The sequence below is a fragment of the Oncorhynchus masou genome, chromosome 1, assembly GCF_036934945.1.
Source record: "Oncorhynchus masou masou isolate Uvic2021 chromosome 1, UVic_Omas_1.1, whole genome shotgun sequence".
NCBI classification, from domain to species: domain Eukaryota; kingdom Metazoa; phylum Chordata; class Actinopteri; order Salmoniformes; family Salmonidae; genus Oncorhynchus; species Oncorhynchus masou.
Genome location: NC_088212.1, coordinates 79,590,145 through 79,610,250, shown reverse-complemented (window position 1 = coordinate 79,610,250; position 20,106 = coordinate 79,590,145). Strand labels below are relative to the sequence as shown.

The window sequence follows — 20,106 nt, the reverse complement described above, 5'->3', positions numbered from 1 at the left end:
GCCTTATCCGTGTTTGTGCGTGTGTGAGATAAATGTTTACTGTTAATTTCTGATTGTTTATTTAACTTTTGTTTATTATATATTTCACTTGCTTTGGCAATGTAAACATACTGTATGTTTCCCATGTCAATAAAGCCCTCTGGATGGAATTGAGACAGAGCGTGCCTGCGCTCTGTTGTGTACCAGGGTTTGCTGACGTCACTACTGGAACTGCCCTGTCACGCGCAGTTAGTAAAAGTTGGGATAGAAGGCGCTCCAGTGAGAGTCAGTTTCACCGACAACCTTGTCTGTCTTGTTGACACCAAACAGCGATAAATCAATTTAACGTTCGCAAGGACAAAATATTAGACTCGCTGTAGGACAATCAAAAGTTTAACAAGCATTTTATTACCAAACCTCGCCGGGAAGAAAGAATAATTTTTGGATATCTGATCAAGGAAGAAAAACTAGTTCACGCCGCTCGCGGGTCTATTGCTCGCTACAATTTTGATTTGCTAAATTAAACAAGTGTTGTTGTTTCAGTTAACGTTAGTTCTGTAAATGTTGTGACATTTAAAATAGTATTTTGCATTAGCCGTCGTTCGTGTGACGGGTGAACCCGAGCTGTCAACCCCGATGACTACTGCAAATTGCACTGGTAATGAGGAGCTGGACTTCAGGCTGATCTTCGGAGAGGACGGCCAACAGCAGTCGCCAGGCCCCGCAGGTTAGAATTTGATCTTTGCCGCGAATACCCAGTCAACTTCTCGAGACGTAGAAGAGTGCACAGATGCGTTGACATTGCAAACGACAAGAACGTTGCAGAAGGGGCATTGGTTGCAACAGATTAGCAAATGTGAACAAGCTAGGGAATGTTCTAGCAGCAGAAAGTAGAATAAGTAGGCTAATCATCGACATTAGTATTTTCAATTTTTGTATGTGCAGTTACACACTGACTTTTCCACAGTTAAAATATGGGGTTTTAGGAACATGAGCCTAAACAGCAAACAAGCGCGCGACAGCAGCAGTGTCCTCATGCTAACTAGCTCATTCTCACTAGAAGTTGCAAAACTGTACAAAATAATGTATAAATAATATATTTAAATATTGCAGCACATGCTGAAATCTGTATGTGGCTCCTAGCATAAATAATAATGTAGCTAGCTAGAAATGTATTTCAAAAGACTCGCTCGGCAGCTGAGTAGGTAAAATAGCTAGCTCACGAGAGGACACAGCTGTCAGTTATTCAGACACCTAGCTTAACAAGAATGCATTATGCCTGCCTACAGCTCTACTTGTTTCAAACATTCGCTCCAATCAATCCATTTTATTATCGATTATGCTTCAGAAAACGAATTGAATAAGGTTGAAACAGCAATGCCATGAACTTGGCAGCATTGGGAACGTCATATTGTAAGAAACTTTACCATGCATGCATTCACAACTCTTCCATTTGTAATCTAACTGGTTAGTAACGTTAGTGGTCATGCAATCGATGTTGTTGATCATAATACTGAATAGAACTTAAAAAGTACAACAATTAGACACAAATAGCAATATGGTGAATGTAATAACATAGTTATTAGTATTACAAGCAAGCAAATATTCTCTATTTTTCTGCTTATATATTCTAAATTACCTTCTCAGAAATTAAGAGGTAATTACATCCAGTAATATTACGCCCTTTAACTATTAATTTGTAATGCAGATAAATGTGTAAGGTGTATGTTTAAATTAGAGTATTTGGTACGTTGACTTTGCAGCTTGACAAAACATCATTACAACAATAAACAACACAATAAATTAAACTGAAACTACATATTTCCCAGTATACAAGACACCTCACAACCTAGTTTATACATTTTATTTGTGCATAATTTCTTTGGCCAATAAGTCCAAACACATCCAATAGCCTGTCACCCTGCTGCCATTTCAATCATCTCTGCAGTTTGCGCCCAGTTTGCCGGCCACAGTGGCCCAATACAGTATTTGACTCTCACAGATAGAGGTGTGTGTGTGTGAGAAGGTGGGGGTTCATATCAGAATCTCAGTGTGACCAGGTGTGCAGAGAAAGAACCAGATCTGTGGAAGTCTGGTGATGCATCATGCCACAATTTTCTATTTGTGTTTTGTTTGTGTATTTTGGACGGTTGTTTTGGAAACAAGACTAGACAAGGGGTTTAACCATTCTGAGACAAGAGAAGACAAGCAAGCTGCCAATCATTCATTCATAACCACAGATCTGGGAGTTCCATGCTATTTCAAAAGCAACTGTGTTTCACATAGCTAGAATGCATGCTTGGATTCTGTGAAACTAAAGAAGTACAGCTGCAAACTGTTTTAATTCAAACCCTAAATTCAGTGTATGGTGACTGCAACTTACATTTTATCTTGAAAGCTTGATTACCGGTTTTGATTAAATAGGGTCAATATCTGCAGTTAGACCGAGTTAAGCCGAGCTCTGCCCTTTTCATGAAGCTCTGGCGAAACTATGAATCCAAGGCTTGGCTAGTCCTCTCTCCTCCGCAATCAATTTTTCCCTAGATTATAAAGAAGTCTAATTTGGAGACGAGTAGGGAAAAGTGAAAAAAGTGCTTTTGGAATAAGTCAAGGAATAAAAATGCCACTGTGCAAGTGGTTTTAATCTGGTTGGACTGTGTGCCTTGGCCTGTATGGCTAGTGTCTGTTTACATTAATAACTGGAGTGTAACGCAGAGACACAGAACCAGAGTAACGGTGAGTTGAACAGTATGGCTCCAAGTTGATTTGCTCTTTCTCCTTCCTCCTCAGCCCTAGCCTCACTCACACAAGTCAGGGCTCGCTAGAACAACCTGGAATGCTGCTAGTATTTTTCAGTCTGACCTACTCTACCGCAGTAGGACTTACCTCTGTGTATAAACATGTGATTAAGAAGACTGCACTGTGCCAAGCTTGGCCTCTTTCTCACTCACTCACTCACTCACTCACTCACTCACTCACTCACTCACTCACTCACTCACTCACTCACTCACTCACTCACTCACTCACTCACTCACTCACTCACTCACTCACTCACTCACTCACTCACTCACTCACTCACTCCTTCCTTCCTTCCTTCCTTCCTTCCTTCCTTCCTTCCTTCCTTCCTTCCTTCCTTCCTTCCTTCCTTCCTTCCTTCCTTCCTTCCTTCCTTCCTTCCTTCCTTCCTTCCTTCCTTCCTCCTCAGCCCTAGCCTCTCTCTCCTTCCTCCTCAGCCCTAGCCTCTCTCTCTCTCTCCTTCCTCATCAGCCCTAGCCCCCCTCTCTCCCACCTTCCTCCTCAGCTCTAGCCCCTCTCTCTCTCCTTCCTCCTCAGCTCTAGCCCCTCTCTCTCTCCTTCCTCCTCAGCCCTAGCCCCCTCTCTCTCTCCTTCCTCCTCAGCCCTAGCCCCCTCTCTCTCTCCTTCCTCCTCAGCCCTAGCCCCCCTCTCTCTCTCCTTCCTCCTCAGCCCTAGTCCACCTCTCTCTCTCTCTCTCTCCTTCCTCATCAGCCCTCGCCTCTCTCTTTCTCTCCCTCTCTTTCTCTCTTTCTCTCTCTCCTTCCTCCTCAGCCCTTTCTCTCTCGCTCTCTCCCTCTCCTTCCTCCTCAGCCCTAGCCCCCCTCTCTCTCTCCTTCCTCCTCAGCCCTAGTCCACCTCTCTCTCTCTCTCTCTCTCTCTCCTTCCTCATCAGCCCTCGCCTCTCTCTTTCTCTCCCTCTCTTTCTCTCTTTCTCTCTCTCCTTCCTCCTCAGCCCTTTCTCTCTCGCTCTCTCTCTCTCCTTCCTCCTCAGCCCTAGCCTCTCTCTCTTTCTCTCTCTCTCTCTCTCTCTCTCTCTCTCTTCCTCCTCAGCCCTAGCCTCTCTCTCTTTCTCTTGTTCTCTCTCTCTCTCTTTCCTCCTCAGCACTAGCCTCTCTCTCTCCTTCCTCCTCAGCCCTAGCCTCTCTCTCTCTCTTTCTCTCTCTCTCTCTCTCTCTCTCTCTCTCCTTCCTCCTCAGCCCTAGCCTCTCTGTCTCTCTCTCGTTCTCTCTCTCTCTCTTTCCTCCTCAGCACTAGCCTCTCTCTCTCCTTCCTCCTCAGCCCTAGCCTCTCTCTCTCCTTCCTCCTCAGCCCTCCCTCTCTCTCCTTCCTCCTCAGCCCTAGCCTCACTCACACAAGTCAGGGCTCTCTAGAACAACCTGGAGTACCTCTATTTCCTTAATTTATATTTATTTAGTTTCTTGAACTGTGCTGTTATGACTGTTCATCACAGAGGATCGTAATGTGGTTATTAATAAAGTAACTATGAACCCAGAGAAATAGCCCAGCAGATTTACATCCTCTCAAATAGAACAGTAGGCTACACCTTAGTTACAGGTAGTGACAGACATGTTATTCTCAGTCACTCTCTGAATCCCGTCAGTAAGGTATGTAGTACCCAGCTGTTTGTTTACATAGCTTAATTGAATAGTAAACGTTAGTGTAAGAACCATTGAGAAAAAACACATGAGCCTATGTAGTCTAAACCCACCCCATTTCTTAACCTTTCAGTCTGTCCTACTCTACTGCAGTAGGTCTTACCACTGTGAATAAGAAGACTGCACTGTGCCAAGCTTGGACTTTCCCTTCAAATGCTTTATTTGCATTGGAAACGTGTTTTATTTTATTTTTTTACCTTTATTTAACTAGGCAAGTCAGTTAAGAACAAATTCTTATTTTCAATAATGGCCTAGGAACAGTGGGTTAACTGCGTGTTCAGGGGCAGAACAACAGATTTGTCAGCTCAGGGGTTTGAACTTGCAACCTTCCGTTTGCTAGTCCAATGCTCTAACCACTAGGCTACCCTGCCACCCCCCTGCTGTTTACATTGCCAAAGCACGTGAAATAAACAAACCTGAGAAGACACAATGGGCTACACATCTTGCTGAAGAGATTGCAAACTGAGGTATTTTGTCTAACAGATATGGGAGTTTATCAATGTTTGATTTGTTTTTAAATTCTTTGTCAGTGTGATCTGTGGGAAATATGTATCTCTAATGTGGTCATACATTTTACAGGGGGTTAGGAAGTGCAGCTCAGTTTCCACCTCATTTTGTGGGCTGTGTGCACATAGCCTGTCTTCTCTTGAGAGCCAGGTCTGCTTATGGCAGCCTCTCTCAATAGCAAGGCTATGCTCACTGAGTCTGTACATAGTCAAGAATGTTCTTAATTTGGGGTCAGTCAAAGTGGTCAGGTATTATGACTCTGTGTACTCTCTGTTTAGGGCCAGATAGCATTCCAATTTGCTCTGATTTTTGGTTAAGTCTTTCCAGTGTGTCGAAAGGTTATCTTTTTGCTTTCTCATAATTTTGTTGGGTCTAATTATGTTGCTGTCCTAGAGAAGAGTCCCCTCAGCCAGCGGGTACTGGGGCTCTGTTCACAAACAGACTCCACAGAGACCCAGAACCAGCTGGCTGAGGGGACTCTTCTCTAGGTTAATCTCTCTGTAGGTGAGGGCTTTGTCTCTTTCTCTCTCTCTCGTGATTTGTTGTTCAGGAAATGCAGTTCCCTTTGAAGTGAGGCATTCCAGTGAGTGCTGTAGTAAAAGGCAGTAGCCTAACTCAGTCAATGCTGAAGGGTTTCCCCCCACTACTGTAGGTCTATAACGGTGTTGAATGGAAGAGGGAAAAACATGGACTAATAAGTCCTTCAAATCAAATAACAATTTGACAGAATGTTCAACTCTACTGCCAGAATTAGGCCTAAATTAGTCTAAAGTAGCAACCTGTCACTTTGACAAGGTTATTCATTTAAAGGGTAAGGGCGTATTCACTTCTCACTGGAACTCGAGAGTAGTGGGGATAAACTATAGATAAACTGTAAAATGGTCCTTTTTTTCCCTTATGATATTTAAGAAACAAACTGCTACTCTTTTTCTATCCCTACATGGTAGCTAGTGTGCTCATGTGGTATTGAGCGAGGCTGTGTACCGTGAAAAGTGAAGATGTAACACTAAACCTTTTAGGAGCCTTTTGACCCTGTCTGCCTTCTCATCCTTCCAAACTGTCATGGCCGTATGATACAAAAGGTGTCATAGAGAAAATGGCTGGAGGTAAGTAAGTAAGGGCCCCGTTGGGTGGGAGTCTAGGGGTGGTGTCAGTGAGGGCCACATTGGGTGGCAGTCTAGTGGTGGTGTCAGTGATTCCCCATTGGGTGGCAGTCTAAAGGTGGTGTCAGTGAGGGCCACATTGGGTGGCAGTCTAGTGGTGGTGTCTGTGAGGGCCCCATTGGGTGGCAGTCTAAAGGTGGTGTCAGTGAGGGCCCCATTGGGTGGCAGTCTAAAGGTGGTGTCAGTGAGGGCCCCATTGGGTGGCAGTCTAGTGGTGGTGTCAGTGAGGGCCCATTGGGTGGCAGTCTAGTGGTGGTGTCAGTGAGGGCTCATTGGGTGGCAGTCTAGTGGTGGTGTCAGTGAGGGCCACATTGGGTGGCAGTCTAGTGGTGGTGTCAGTGAAGGCCCATTGGGTGGCAGTCTAGAGGTGGTGTCAGCGAGGGCCCATTGGGTGGCAGTCTAGTGGTGGTGTCAGTGAGGGCCCATTGGGTTGCAGTCTAGAGGTGGTGGCAGTCTGGAGATGGTAATAGTGGGTTGAATAGTAAGAGAGTGGTAGAGGTGTCAATGAGGGGTGAAGTGTCTCTCTGAGTTGTAGAGGAGCAGAGCCTAGCATATACAGTAAAGGTGTCTGGCACAGTGCCCAGACATGCCATGTGGGCTTTAGATGGCAGTGCAATGACAGAGGGAGAGTGGGCAGGTCCTCCCCCCTGTTGTTAAGGGGAACAGAGAAAGATTCTGTCTCGCTCTCTTTCCTCTTTCCTTCCTCTTACCCTTTTTTGTCTTCTTTCTTTCTCTCTCTTCTGGTCCTTTTTCTCTCACATCCGGTGGCCTGTCTGGCAGCTCTGGGTCTGTCATCATCGTACCACCTCAGAGCTGTGCAAGCCTCAACAAGGACCATGCATGCTTCCTCTCTTTTTCCTCTTCTTCTCCTCCCTCCCTCCTCACCCACGAAGGATATGGGAGACCACCAGTTGTTTCTATCTAAGGGAGAGCCTGAACCAGACTAATGAAATCTCCAGATGCTGGCAATCTTGGCGTAAACTAACTGTAATCAGGTTTGATTTGGCGTAAGCTAGAAAATCGGTTGACATGTTGGTTTGTTATAGAGTAGAATTTGTACAGAGTTTGATGTTGTAATGTAGTAGCATTGCGTCATAGCTGAAACCCAGTGATGAAATCAACTAAGTCTGTCATTTTTTTGGAGGATATCTGTTGCTCTTGACTTTTAGTTTGTTCTTGTGCTTGCCCCAGCTTCATCTGTCTGGACTTGACTCCTGGCTCTGTCTGTCTCAGTCGTGGGAAGGACTGAAATTACATCGCTCTCATGGTGGACTATATTGGGCTCTCAGAGAGAGTGGTAGAGGGCGGCAGGTTGCAGACAGCTCTGTTAGATCAGGAGTCCCCCAGCAGCAGGCAGGTCTGAAGCTGTCCAGTCCACAGAGCAACACTGCTTCACCGTTAACGTTTAACGGGAGCTTGGAGCGGAAGAATGTTGTGCGCCACGTCAACAGGTGAGTGACTGTATGTCCGACTCCCAGACTCTGGCCAGCTGTGTGTGTTGTGGGGGTGTAACCGGCTCAGATGAGGGACTGGGTCTGTGTTGCAGTGTCTGTGTTGCAGGACCCTTATCAAGTGTGTCTGGAAGACTAATGATGTATCAAGTTATAAATTACAAAGCATTATTTCTCTAATTTGTGGAGTTTTCCTTTGTGAAAAATGAGTCACATTCAGGCCTATAACCAAGGTTAAACTGAGTGGTGAAGACTTAAAGCTGCAATCTGTAACCTTTTGGGCGACTTGACCCAATTCGCATAGAAATATGTGTTTTCGAGCTGTAATTCTCATTGACAGCAAGTCTAAGAAGCAGTAGATCTGTTCTATGTGCTCTATTTTTATGCTTCTCGTTTCTTTTTTTGCGTATTTCACTTTCAGTGTTGTACACCAACTTCAAACAGCTGAAAATACAATATTTTTGGTTATCAAAAATATATTTCACAGAGATTTAGATGGTACAATGACTCTCTACACTATACTTGCTTGTTTTGTCTCATAAACTGAAATTATGCGAACTATTAGAACTTTAGCCACCAGGAAATGGCAGAGCAATTTCTGCATAGTGCACCTTTAAATATACTATGACCACTAACACTACAGTCTCAACTGCTGTGTATTGTACAGGACTCCACATGTTTAAAGTACATTAGGTATTTGGGGTATACTGTAGCCTATCTCTGTTCAGTGGAGCACACAGCTTAGAGTGAGAGGGCTTAACAGTTTGGTAGCCAGCAGTGAACCCTGGTTGGATTCCCTGGAGGATATGTGGGCTAGTTGGCCAGGTGTGTGCCCCAACCCCCTACCCCTCCAGAGTGGACAGTGTGGAGCTGAGCTGAGGGGGTCTGGCCTGGAGGAGTCCTGGTCTGGAGTGATGAGAGAGACGTTTGTTTCCCAGGGCGAGGCACGAGCAGCTATGTGTGGCATCTGTCTACTTTAAATTTAGTGTAACTGAAGCTACCACTGGCTATGCTACACTGTATCAACATGCGGGAGAAGAAGAGAAAGTTGTTGAACTCTTACATTTAGTTTCCCCCCTCCCTGTTCCTCTTTGAGGGGCATAGCTGTATTGCACTGGTCTCAGTAAGAACTGCTGCTGCTGAATCCCAGTTTATTCTAGGCTGTGCCTGTAAGCCCTGTTTTAGTCTGTGGCGACTCTGCCCCATCTGTTTTGAGCCCCAACTTTCTAGCAAAAAAAACCCCTACTTTTTGGGGAGGATGCCTGTTTTGTATGTTATTGTGACATTAATACGTGTCACATATGTGACATTAATACGTTTCACATTTGCCCCCGTGATTGGCTCAGTGTTCTGTCACTCATGGGGACACTACATCACCGCCAAATCTAAGGGTAGAGCTTGAAAATTCAAGCCCCTTGGATGCTGCCATAGAGTTACATTAGAAGTGCCCATCCAAGAAGGCTCAAGGTCATTGGCCACAGATAAAATTACATCAAGTCACCTTATATCTACAGCAGCTTTGATTGGACTGTCAACATCATACTTTGAAAATCTTAGCTTGCAAGCTGGCAGTCATGGCAAATCCTTTTTAATCCTTGTCATATGAAGAGAAATAATGAAGAGAAATTATAGTTAAAATGTATCTCTGCTCATCGGCCATTGGACATAAACATTACACAGCAAGTTGGAAATCGCAAATTCAACAATGAGTGTTTTGGAAGGAATTAGTGCTTAACTACAAGCATTGCAAAGCAACCACTTCAGTGGAGTGGGTGTGTTGTCTGGGTTTAAGGTCTCTTTTTCCAAGATTAAAAGGATAAATATTCAACCATTGGCTTTGGTGTAAAAGTAGCATTACTTCTGTCGCGCTCAAAACAACTGGAAACTCAGAACTGGGAAATCTGTTTTCAGTGAGTTCAAGACAACTAGGAACTCTTAGAGAAAAAAACGAGGTCCAACTGGGAAAATAGGTTTTGAACCGTCATCCAACTCGGAATTGAATGTCCTGAACTCGGGCCTCTTTCTAGAGCTCTGACCTGAAGATCACTGACATCATCATGATTCGACCTTGTTTTTTTCAGAGTTCCCAGTTGTCTTGAAAGCACCATAAATCCAGAGAATGCCAGACTTTGATGACAAAGTTTGACAATTTTCCCACAAAGGACCGCCGAAGTTAACTAAAAAAACATAATGAAAGTTTTGTTTTTCACAAAATGTGGGAAGGTTTGGGCTTGTGAACAATTTATGACCTTTCAACTTATTTTGACATGGTTTGATGTTGATAGCCTGTTGGTGAGTAACACTATGATTGGTTGGGGAAAACCATGCTATTTAGGCCTATATTTCATTGGAGTTAAATTGCGTAACATGATGATGCAAACCTTCTACAACTATCTGTGTAGTGTCTAGTGGAGTGTCTAGCCTTTGGTAATTAAATATAAATAGCCTTGACGAAGCTAATGTGAAATATAAATGTCAGTTTGTCTATCTACCCTCTGGCATTTAACATGGCCTCGTGGGTGTGCAGAGAAAGATCTTGGTGAGTGTGCAAGGGTTCACTTCCACTTACAAGCCCCCAGACAGCACGGCCATATCTCCACCCAGGGACACTGCACTTCCTTCTTATGGTCCCGAAGGTCCCCCTCCACCTCTTCCTTCTCCACTCCATGGCTGCACAATTTACTCTCAGGGCCAGAAGCTTACTGCTGCTGTTACAGTTGTGTAAGGAGGGACATCATCACTAGGGACTGTGACTGGGGAGGAGAGGGGAGTGGAGGAGAAGGATATTACATACATTATTATGATGATATTACATATTATATTCCTATTATACTGTATGATAAATAATACATATTATGATATGAGTCTGTTAAATCTTGTCTCAGCTCAGAGACCCTAAAGGATGCTGAGTTAGTGAAGGGCTCCTAATGCAATAGGCCTTCGTCTTCATCTACTCAGCTCCACCTTCAAGTTGTTTTCCAACTGACTGCATTGCTTTATTTATAGAAGACAAACAAATATTGTAGTTGAAATTCAATGTTACTTAGCACTAAGAGTTGTGTGCACACATTCTGGGGCCACCCCATCCTTTCACACTCTATTTTGGCAGTTAGATCAAATACCTATTTAGTTCAGTCTCTGCTCTTTTCCAGACTCACAGTTTGCAAATGTCATCCCAGATTTCTGTCATGTGCACAGTCACAGTTCTACTCTCACTCCCACATAGTATTTCTCTGCTCTGTCTCCCTTGCTTTCACTCCTCCCTCTCCCTAGCTCTGCCCCCCTCCCCTCTTTCTCTGGATCAGGCGTATGCACAGTCACAGTTCTACTCTCACTCCCACATAGTATTTCTCTGCTCTGTCTCCCTTGCTTTCACTCCTCCCTCTCCCTAGCTCTGCCCCCCTCCCCTCTTTCTCTGGATCAGGCGTATGCACAGTCACAGTTCTACTCTCACTCCCACATAGTATTTCTCTGCTCTGTCTCCCTTGCTTTCACTCCTCCCTCTCCCTAGCTCTGCCCCCCCCCCCCTTCTCTGGATCAGGCGTATGCACAGTCAGCGCAGACAGGCATATTGTTTAAATGTCACCCTGGCTAGGTTGTGCTGTGAGCAGAGCAGTAGCCACTGATGTTATCTATCTGCCCTGGGTTATTGCAGGCTGTTGGGCTGTGTTATCGTCACTACTGCATTCACGGCTCAAAGGACAATCATCTAATGTACTGTAGCTGGGGGTCAACGCTCATACTGCCTGACCACTGTTAACCAATGGATGCAGCCTGGGTAGTTTGACAGTCAGTGACCAACCACGGTTGACTGTATGAAGCCTATTAGTACATAGGCAACTGGATAAATATATGTGATGTGAAAAAAAGAAGTACCTAGGACTATATAAAAAATGAAACATATGGGACTAATATTAACTGATTAAGTAAGTAAACTAAAATGAGTTGAAATGCTATAATAGGCTATATGAATAGCCTTTTTCTGTGAACCTATTGCACTGGGGGCTTTTTAATCCAGGTGGCCACTGGGCCACTCTCAATGTTTATCTTATAATTGTATCATTAAGCATGAGATGCTTAATTAGGGAGCTTTATTTATCTAACAAACATGTGTTAGCGTTGGCTAAGCCAGCCGTCAGGTTCATTGGGCCTCTACGGGGCTGGATGTACTACTTCAGACCGTCAGTGCGGTCAAAAGTATGGATTATATCCCTCATGCTCCGCGTAGGTCTAGTAATAATAACAGCAAAGTCCTGACAGTGCTAAACTCAGATTCGGTCAAATCATCTATCAAATAAATGGTAGATTAGGCCTACCGAGAGCTTTACTGCACAAGTTATGTACAGCCCATCACTAAATGGAGCGACAGGTAGCCTAGCGGTTAGAGCGTTAGGTCAGTAGTCAAAAGGTCGCTGGTTTGAGTCAAATCTGTCAGTCTGTCGATGTGCCTCAAGCTGTACTAATATGGCTGACCCTGTAAAGCAACACATTTCACTCCACCTATCTGTTGTATGTGACAATAAAACATCTTTAAAACAAAATGTTTAGCTATTTTCTATTTCTATATAACTCCTTTGCTCTTTTTGTCTCTGTCTCTCTCCCCCTTCTCTCTTTCCCTCCCCCTCTCTCACACACGTAGCCGACCTACAGAGTTCAACGGGAGGTTTGAGGCATCCCCACTCCTCCCCCTCCAGTCAGCATTGAGGGCCACAGGTGTAGGCCAGGCCAGCCCTACTAACAGTAATATACAGTACAGTATGCGTGCCGTGTGCGTCACAGCCTCTGTGTTTAGAAATGGGGGCAGGTGGCCAGCCAGTCAGTCAGCCAGCCAGGCAGGCAGCTCAGTTGTTGAATAGGCAGAACAGAAAGGAAGTAATTAAATGTGTTCTTCAGGTGGTCACTATTGTCTGATAATGATGATGTATCAAATCCAAGGCATTATTTGACCAAAATCCAAACCATTGAATAATGGTTATAATTGTGTAACGATGTGTAATTGCGCTATTACAGATGGTAATAGTTATACAATTGTATCATTAAAAAGCTGCTGCAAAATGTTGAGGGTAGATAGATGGCAGAAATGATGAGCTGGAAATGTACTGTTTTTTAATGTTATTTCAGAGGTGGTTGGATGGCTAATTAGTACTCAGTGCAAGTCCTGCTTCAGTCAATGAGTCCCCCACTGTTCCAGCCCCTGGCTCTGTGTTGGTCAGCAGCTCTTGAGGAGAGTAGAAAGGAGAGCCAGGCCCTGAACAAAGCCCAGTGTGCAGGGGGTCTAAACAGAGACGTGTGTCTAATCAACCTGCCTGGATACACAAAGGGAACCCAGCTGTTACCTCCAGGCCTCACACACACTGACTGAGCCCTGTGTGGCTCTGGAGGACAGGTAGAGTGCACGTACACCACCGTTCAAAAGTTTAGGGTCACTTAGAAATGTCCTTGTTTTTGAAAGAAAAGCCTCTTTTTTTTGTCCGTTTAAAATAACATCAAATTGATCAGAAATACAGTTTAGACATTGTTAATATTGTAAATGACTATTGTAGCTGGAAACTGATTTTATGGAATATCTACATAGGTGTACAGAGGCCCATTATCAGCAACCATCACCCCTGTGTTCCAATGGCACGTTGTTAGCTAATCAAAGTTTATCATAAAAAAATCAGCCGTTTCCAGCTACAATAGTCATTTACAACATTAACGATGTCTACACTGTATTTCTGATCTAATTTAATGTTATTTTAAACGGACAAAAAAAAGAAGCTTTTCTTTCAAAAACAAGGACATTTCTAAATGACCCCAAACCTTTGAATGGTAGTGTATGTACGCACTAACACATGCATGAGCGCACGCACACACAGCACAGGTGGAGCAGCACAGAGAAAAAGGGAAATCAAAGAACAGTTCATGGTGATGAATTTGTCACCAGAGAAAGAGAGTGAGAGAGAGGTAGAGCAAGGCAACAAGAGAGTGGTAGATCCCCTTACTATAACCGGAGGCTGTTTCTTAGGACATGACGTGTGTCAGTAATAATGACCAGATGACCCTGACCCACTCCAGGGCAGGGTAGACCATGAGGAGAGCCTGTGCCGGGGAAGGAGATGAGAAGAGGCGTGAGCGGCCAGACCAGTGAGAATCCCCAGGGCTCCAGAGAGAAGGTGATGTCTGAGTCAGGTCGAGACCACCTCGGAGGCCTCTTAGCTGGGGCTGCCCGTCAGGTTGCCTGGGGATGGTGGAGAATGCAACATGGATGACCCTGGGGTGTGTCACAGAGAGGCCTATCCTTCATCACCCATAGCAAAACTTCTCTTTAACTCCACTGCCAGGCGATTTCCAGCTATTATTAGCTTAGGAACAGCAAAGCCTCTTAGGGCTCTTTATTTAACCAGATCGGCAGTCTGATGTGGGGGCACTTTAGTTGTGTATGACGCAATCCATTTGCAGCCTGTCAGAAGTGGAGGAGAAGAGAGGAGAGGAGCAGGGGCCTCAGGCCAGGCTAGACCAGGAGTAGAGTAAAGCAGCTGTGCTTTCTATTCATTATCTGGTTAGATTATGAGATGTTCAGATGAGATAAAGGAGAGTTTTCAACTCATCTGACCTCATGTTTTCCCAGGAACTTGTCCATTTCCAGAGGACTGACTCATATCTCGTATGTGGGTCCGTCAGTGTGGATCCGTGGGTCCGTCAGTGTCATAAATCAAAGATCCATTAATTTAACCTTTGAGCATGTGGGTTAGTGTGTGCGTGCACGTGTGTGGGCCAGAGTGTGTGTGTGAGGGAATTTTAATTATAGTTTGTTGATATAATGGTTCCAAAACAGGGACAGGAGGGTTGTGGTCATGTTGACCAGGTTTCTTAGACCTGTCTGATCCACATGCATCCCCGACTACCCTCTCTCCCCTCTCCTCCTACTTTCTCCTCTTCTCCTCCCCCCTCTCCTCCTTTCTCCTCTTCTCCTCCTCCTTCCCCCTCCTCCTTTCTCTTCTTCTCCTCTTCTCCTCCTTCCCCTCGACTCCTCCTTTTTCCTCTTCTCCACCCCCCTCTCCTCCTCCTTTCTCCTCTTCTCCTCCTTCCCCTCTCCTCCTCCTTTCTCCTCTTCTCCTCCTTCCCCCTCTCCTCCTGTTTTCTCCTCTTCTCCCTCCTCCTTTCTCCTCCCCCCTCTCCTCCTCCATCCCCCCTTCTCCTCCTGAGAGCAGGTGGTTGGGGTCTGACACCCCCAGGGGAGCTCCCTCGCCAGGTATTCAGTGGCGGTCCAGTGGGCTAATCTGGTCTCAGAGAGGGGTGTGAGCCAGGGCACCCGGTCCACTCCTCCCTCCCCCATGTCTACCCCCTGCCTCCCCCCAGAAGTCCCCCCCTTTCTTCTCTCCCTCCCCCTCTCTGTCTGTAAACCTCTGTCCCCTTCCCTCCTCCCCCCAGAAGACCATCCAGTGTGATGAAACCGTGGCATTAACAGGAGGGTTTCAGATCAGTCATCTGAGAGGGCTGGCGAAGCTTGTCGAGCACATCATAAAACATACACCTAATGAGACTGGTCATGCAGAGCATTTAAACACACTTTCCCTCACATACAGATTGTAGCCTATATGCTAAATACAGTACAGTCAGACTTCACAGGCCTTTCCAATGCCATGTGGAAGTAGGACAATGATGAGACTTTTGACAATAGCTATGTTTCCATCAGGTTGGCGACCGATTTTCATGCGAATATGCTAAAATCCACATTTTCCCGCCAGAGATGTTTCCATCAAATTGACTTGTTGTGGGTAAAAGGCTGTGAATGATGATGTAGTGCAAATAAAAATGACTTTTGAGATTAAATTCTCATGTCCCGAATGGGTTTCCATCACATTTTCAACTCTACTGATGGTTTTGTCACAAAAAATGTTTATTCTTGTAGCGAACGTGCCCCAGGGTTTCCGTTAGGAGAATGTGGTGCCGGACATTTGACCGGCGACATTTTAATTCACCGGACATTTTCAGAAATGTACCAGACTGCATATGCAAATGGATGCGTCACCTGATTAGGGCGTCCACACACTGTGCTCAGAATGACAGAAATAACATTTAGAATATGGTAATTAATATTAACAAAACATGCAAGTCGATGATGCAATGATGTGGTCCTTCTTAACGAATTCTGATGTGCACTTTGAACATTGTCCACATTTACTTTTAAATTTCCACATTTACTTTTCCACAGCCAACAAGATGAGTAACAAACAGCAAAATCACTAGCCTATGTCAATCTACTATAGTAGAAAAGTGTAGGTTACCTAATCTATTGGTTAGCTTGTCGAGAAAGAAATAGCCTATTCCAAACCGACTCTGGGACAGTTGTGGGACGATAAATCCCAAATGTATACAACCAGTATGCCTAGAATACATTCAAAAATAAATATTCAAATGCAATGAGTCTAATGCAACAGATCAGAAAGTCTAGCTTAAAATGTTAATAAACTATTATTTCTTCACATTTTAAGTGCAGCCATGCGCACAAAGCAGTTGGCTACAGGTGAATGTTCATTTCCTAATGCAATCAGCAGGAAAACACCACTGTCAAAAGGGCACTTCACATGTGAACAGTTTCATGTGACAGAGATGAACATACAGTGGGGCAAAAAGTATTTAGTCAGCCACCAATTGTGCAAGTTCTCCCACTTAAAAAGATGAGAGAGGCCTGTAATTTTCATCATAGGTACACTTTAACTATGACAGACAAAATGATTTTTAAAAATCCAGAAAATCACATTGTAGGATCTTTAATGAATTTATTTGCAAATTATGGTGGAAAATAAGTTTTTGGTCAATAACAAAAGTTTATCTCAGTACTTTGTTATATACCCTTTGTTGGCAATGACAGAGGTCAAACATTTTCTGTAAGTCTTCGCAAGGTTTTCACACACTGTTGCTGGTATTTTGGCCCATTCCTCCATGCAGATCTCCTTTAGAGCAGTGATGTTTTGGGGCTGTTGCTGGGCATCACGGACTTTCAACTCCCTCCAAAGATTTCTATGGGGTTGAGATCTGGAGACTGGCTAGGCCACTCCAGGACCTTGAAATGCTTCTTATGAAGCCACTCCATTGCCCGGCGGTGTGTTTGGGATCATTGTCATGCTGAAAGACCCAGCCACGTTTCATCTTCAATGCCCCGATGGAAGGAGGTTTTCACTCAATATCTCACGATACATGGCCCCATTCATTCTTTCCTTTACACGGATCAGTCGTCCTGGTCCCTTTGCAGAAAAACAGCCCCAAAGCATGATGTTTCCACCCCCATGCTTCACAGTATGTATGGTGTTCTTTGGATGCAACTCAGCATTCTTTGTCCTCCAAACACGACGAGTTGAGTTTTTAAGCAGGGGGACACGTCTGGCACTGCAGAATTTGAGTCCCTGGCGGGGTAGTGTGTTACTGATGGTAGGCTTTGTTACTTTGGTCCCAGCTCTCTGCAGGTCATTCACTAGGTCCCCCCGTGTGGTTCTGGGATTTTTGCTCACCGTTCTTGTGATCATTTTGACCCCACGGGGTGAGATCTTGCGTGGAGCCCCAGATCGAGGGAGATTATCAGTGGTCTTGTATGTCTTCCATTTCCTAATAATTGCTCCCACAGTTGATTTCTTCAAACCAAGCTGCTTACCTATTGCAGATTCAGTCTTCCCAGCCTGGTGCAGTTTTACAATTTTGTGTCTGGTTTCCTTTGACAGCTCTTTGGTCTTGGCCATAGTGGAGTTTGGAGTGTGACTGTTTGAGGTTGTGGACAGGTGTCTTTCATACTGATAACACGTTCAAACAGGTGCCATTAATACAGGTAACGAGTGGAGGACAGAGGAGCCTCTTAAAGAAGAAGTTACAGGTCTGTGAGAGCCAGAAATCTTGCTTGTTTGTAGGTGACTAAATACTTATTTTCCACCATAATTTGCAAATAAATTCATTAAAAATCCTACAATGTGATTTTCTGGATTTTTTTTCTCATTTTGTCTGTCATAGTTGAAGTGTACCTATGATGAAAATTACAGGCCTCTCTCATCTTTTTAAGTGGGAGAACTCGCACAATTGGTGGCTGACTAAATACTTTTTTGCCCCACTGTATCTGTTAGAAATGTAGATAGGGCCCTTCCCACTCTATCTGTTCGTTACTGTGATACATTATTTTGTAGACAGTTCTTGATAGAATAAAACAAAGAGCCTTTCATATGAACCAGAAGATCTTTAATGTCCCACTGCTGGGAAAATTGGATTGAGATCAGATGGCTTCACTGCTTCCTTTGTTAATTAGCTCATGTGTTGTGTCTGACCTTGTTCTTGCTGTGTCTGTCAGTGGTCACAGACAAGACAGGGAGATGACCATTTCTCTCTGTCTCTCTGTCTTGTCTCTCATCATTGAGTGAGTGATGTTAATGAACTGAGCTGGCAGCCTGCAGTGTGGTAGGGTTGAGTATTAATTGATGGCTGGCCATGCCACCTCAATCATTTAGAACAGCATTTAAACGGGGGGGAGATGTACATATACAACACAACAGGTGCCTCACACATACACACACACACACACACACACACACACACACACACACACACACACACACACACACACACACACACACACACACACACACACACACACACACACACACACACACACACACACACACACACACACACGTACAACACAGTTTGCAGATAGTTTTCTCTCTTTCCAGCAGGCTCTTGGAAACAGACAATATTCAATAGATCTTTAATAACTGAGGTGTATTTGTGGACCTGCTCTTGTTAATTAATATGCAATTGAAAATGACTGCCTTGAAAGTAACCCCTTCTTAATATGTCTGCATTTGGCAATGAATATTGGCTTCTTTGCACTTTAAATATCCAGGCAAATGTATTTTGAGTGCTTACTTCTGGCTAATGTAAACTGAATTGTTTTCCACTTTCAATTCATACCTCCCAATGGATTTCTTTAATGCAATGTGATTCACAAAGTATTGGCCTACAAGTTTGTCTAACTCGATTTCTACCGTTGACCATTTATTGAATTGGCAACATTTATTGAATTGCGTGGGAAACTACCAGGGCTGTCCAATCCTGTGCCTTTTGAAGGGTGTTGTCACGATACCAGTATTTAGATTTGATACCAATACCAGTTTACTATCACAATACTTGATACCATCACAATACCAAAACAATACCAAGGGAAAAAATAATGCATATTAGCCAAAGTCACAGAATGGCAGTTGATGTCATTACATTTTGAATGTATGCATTAATGAGTCAGTCATACAATCAGTTTGGCTTTGGTAAAACAAATAACAAACTACATGACAACATAATGGTAAAAATTGTATTTGAATGGAAAATCTCTAGTCTATTGATTAACTGGGTCATCAAGATTTAGACTAGGCCTATTCACAATACAGATGAAATCATATTCAGTAGGATGTGTGCAAGCCTTTTAGTTATTGAGCTTGTTTTCACTGATTTCATGGGACTGCAGATATCAAAACAATCTGTTTCCCTTCCATTTGGGACTTATTTTATTGTACTGATCAACAAAATGTGCATAGAAGAAGTAATCTCTTCTTTGATCAAAGTCTGTGCTGTCTCTTTAAGACCCCTGACGTCATTCTCTCTCTCTCTCACACACACACACACGTTCTGCATTGTAAAGTGTTGTATTATGTAGCTCTTGGACATTGTTTAGCGAACAGTAATCAACATTTCTACATGACGTTTAAGCGTGTTAACTTCTGTGCAGCGCAAGTAGTGATGCAGCCCAGACTCCCAGCGAGTTCCTCAGGACAGGCTAGTCTAGAGCTAGTCTAGAGGCAGCGTACTCTCGCGCTATAAGGGGACTGCACTGATAGACTTGATCCTCTCTCAATCAGTAGACGCCGTGAGAAACATTTGACAGAAGTACCAAAAGTAATACTAATTCTAGTACCAAATTGTTTTTCAGCTTCTAGAATCAGAAAGGTACAAGCGTTTCAGTATACCGTGCCACACTACTTTTGAATGATAAAAAAAAAAAAACTTGACTCGAAAGTAACAGAACAACACAAAGAAAATGTGTGTTTTTCCAGATGCTATGGAAAGCTAGGCCTACAGTGTATGACCATCCAGCCCGATAGCAGTGCTTTAGTTAGTGTATCCATCCACATACTGTACACTGCCTTTGTTAGTGTGTTGTCTTGTCCTTCCTCTGAGGGCTCGGGGGGGGCGGGTCGAGGCGGCACAGTGCAGCAGGCTGTTGACCCGCTCTGTTGTCCTCCTCCATACACACACACACACCATACATTCCGTCTATCCCTCCGTCAGTCAGATGCTGTCTTCCTCTGTCGTCACAGGATACAGCAGTCTTGTGACACTGACAGGCAGGCAGGGCCACTGTGGAGCAGCTATGAATAGACTGCTGCAAGTGAGAGGGAGGGAGGGAGAATTGAGTAGGCTGCTCCTCTCTTAAAATGTTCCTTTTTACACTCTTGATTCTGATATTTTCACTCATCTTTAGCTTTAGAAGACTGTGGTTTCCTAAATGTGTTGACGCACAGGATTTGTTTCTCTTAT

The 20,106-nt window shown here is 44.1% G+C and overlaps 1 protein-coding gene across 3 annotated transcripts in view; it reads left to right on the top strand.

Annotated features, from left to right (window-relative positions):
* The first annotated feature begins 230 nt into the window (after positions 1–230).
* Positions 231–20,106, top strand: part of LOC135551362 (nuclear factor of activated T-cells, cytoplasmic 3-like) — a 129,663-nt gene continuing 109,787 nt past the window's right edge. For 2 of the 3 annotated variants that reach the window (XM_064982590.1, XM_064982584.1), the window contains exon 1: positions 231–706. In XM_064982590.1, coding sequence (XP_064838662.1) covers positions 616–706 — 91 coding nt within the window. In that variant the 5' untranslated portion in view covers positions 231–615. Of the gene's footprint in view, positions 707–6,943; positions 7,552–20,106 lie in introns of those variants that run through there. The other variant, XM_064982598.1, reaches the window with a different exon arrangement.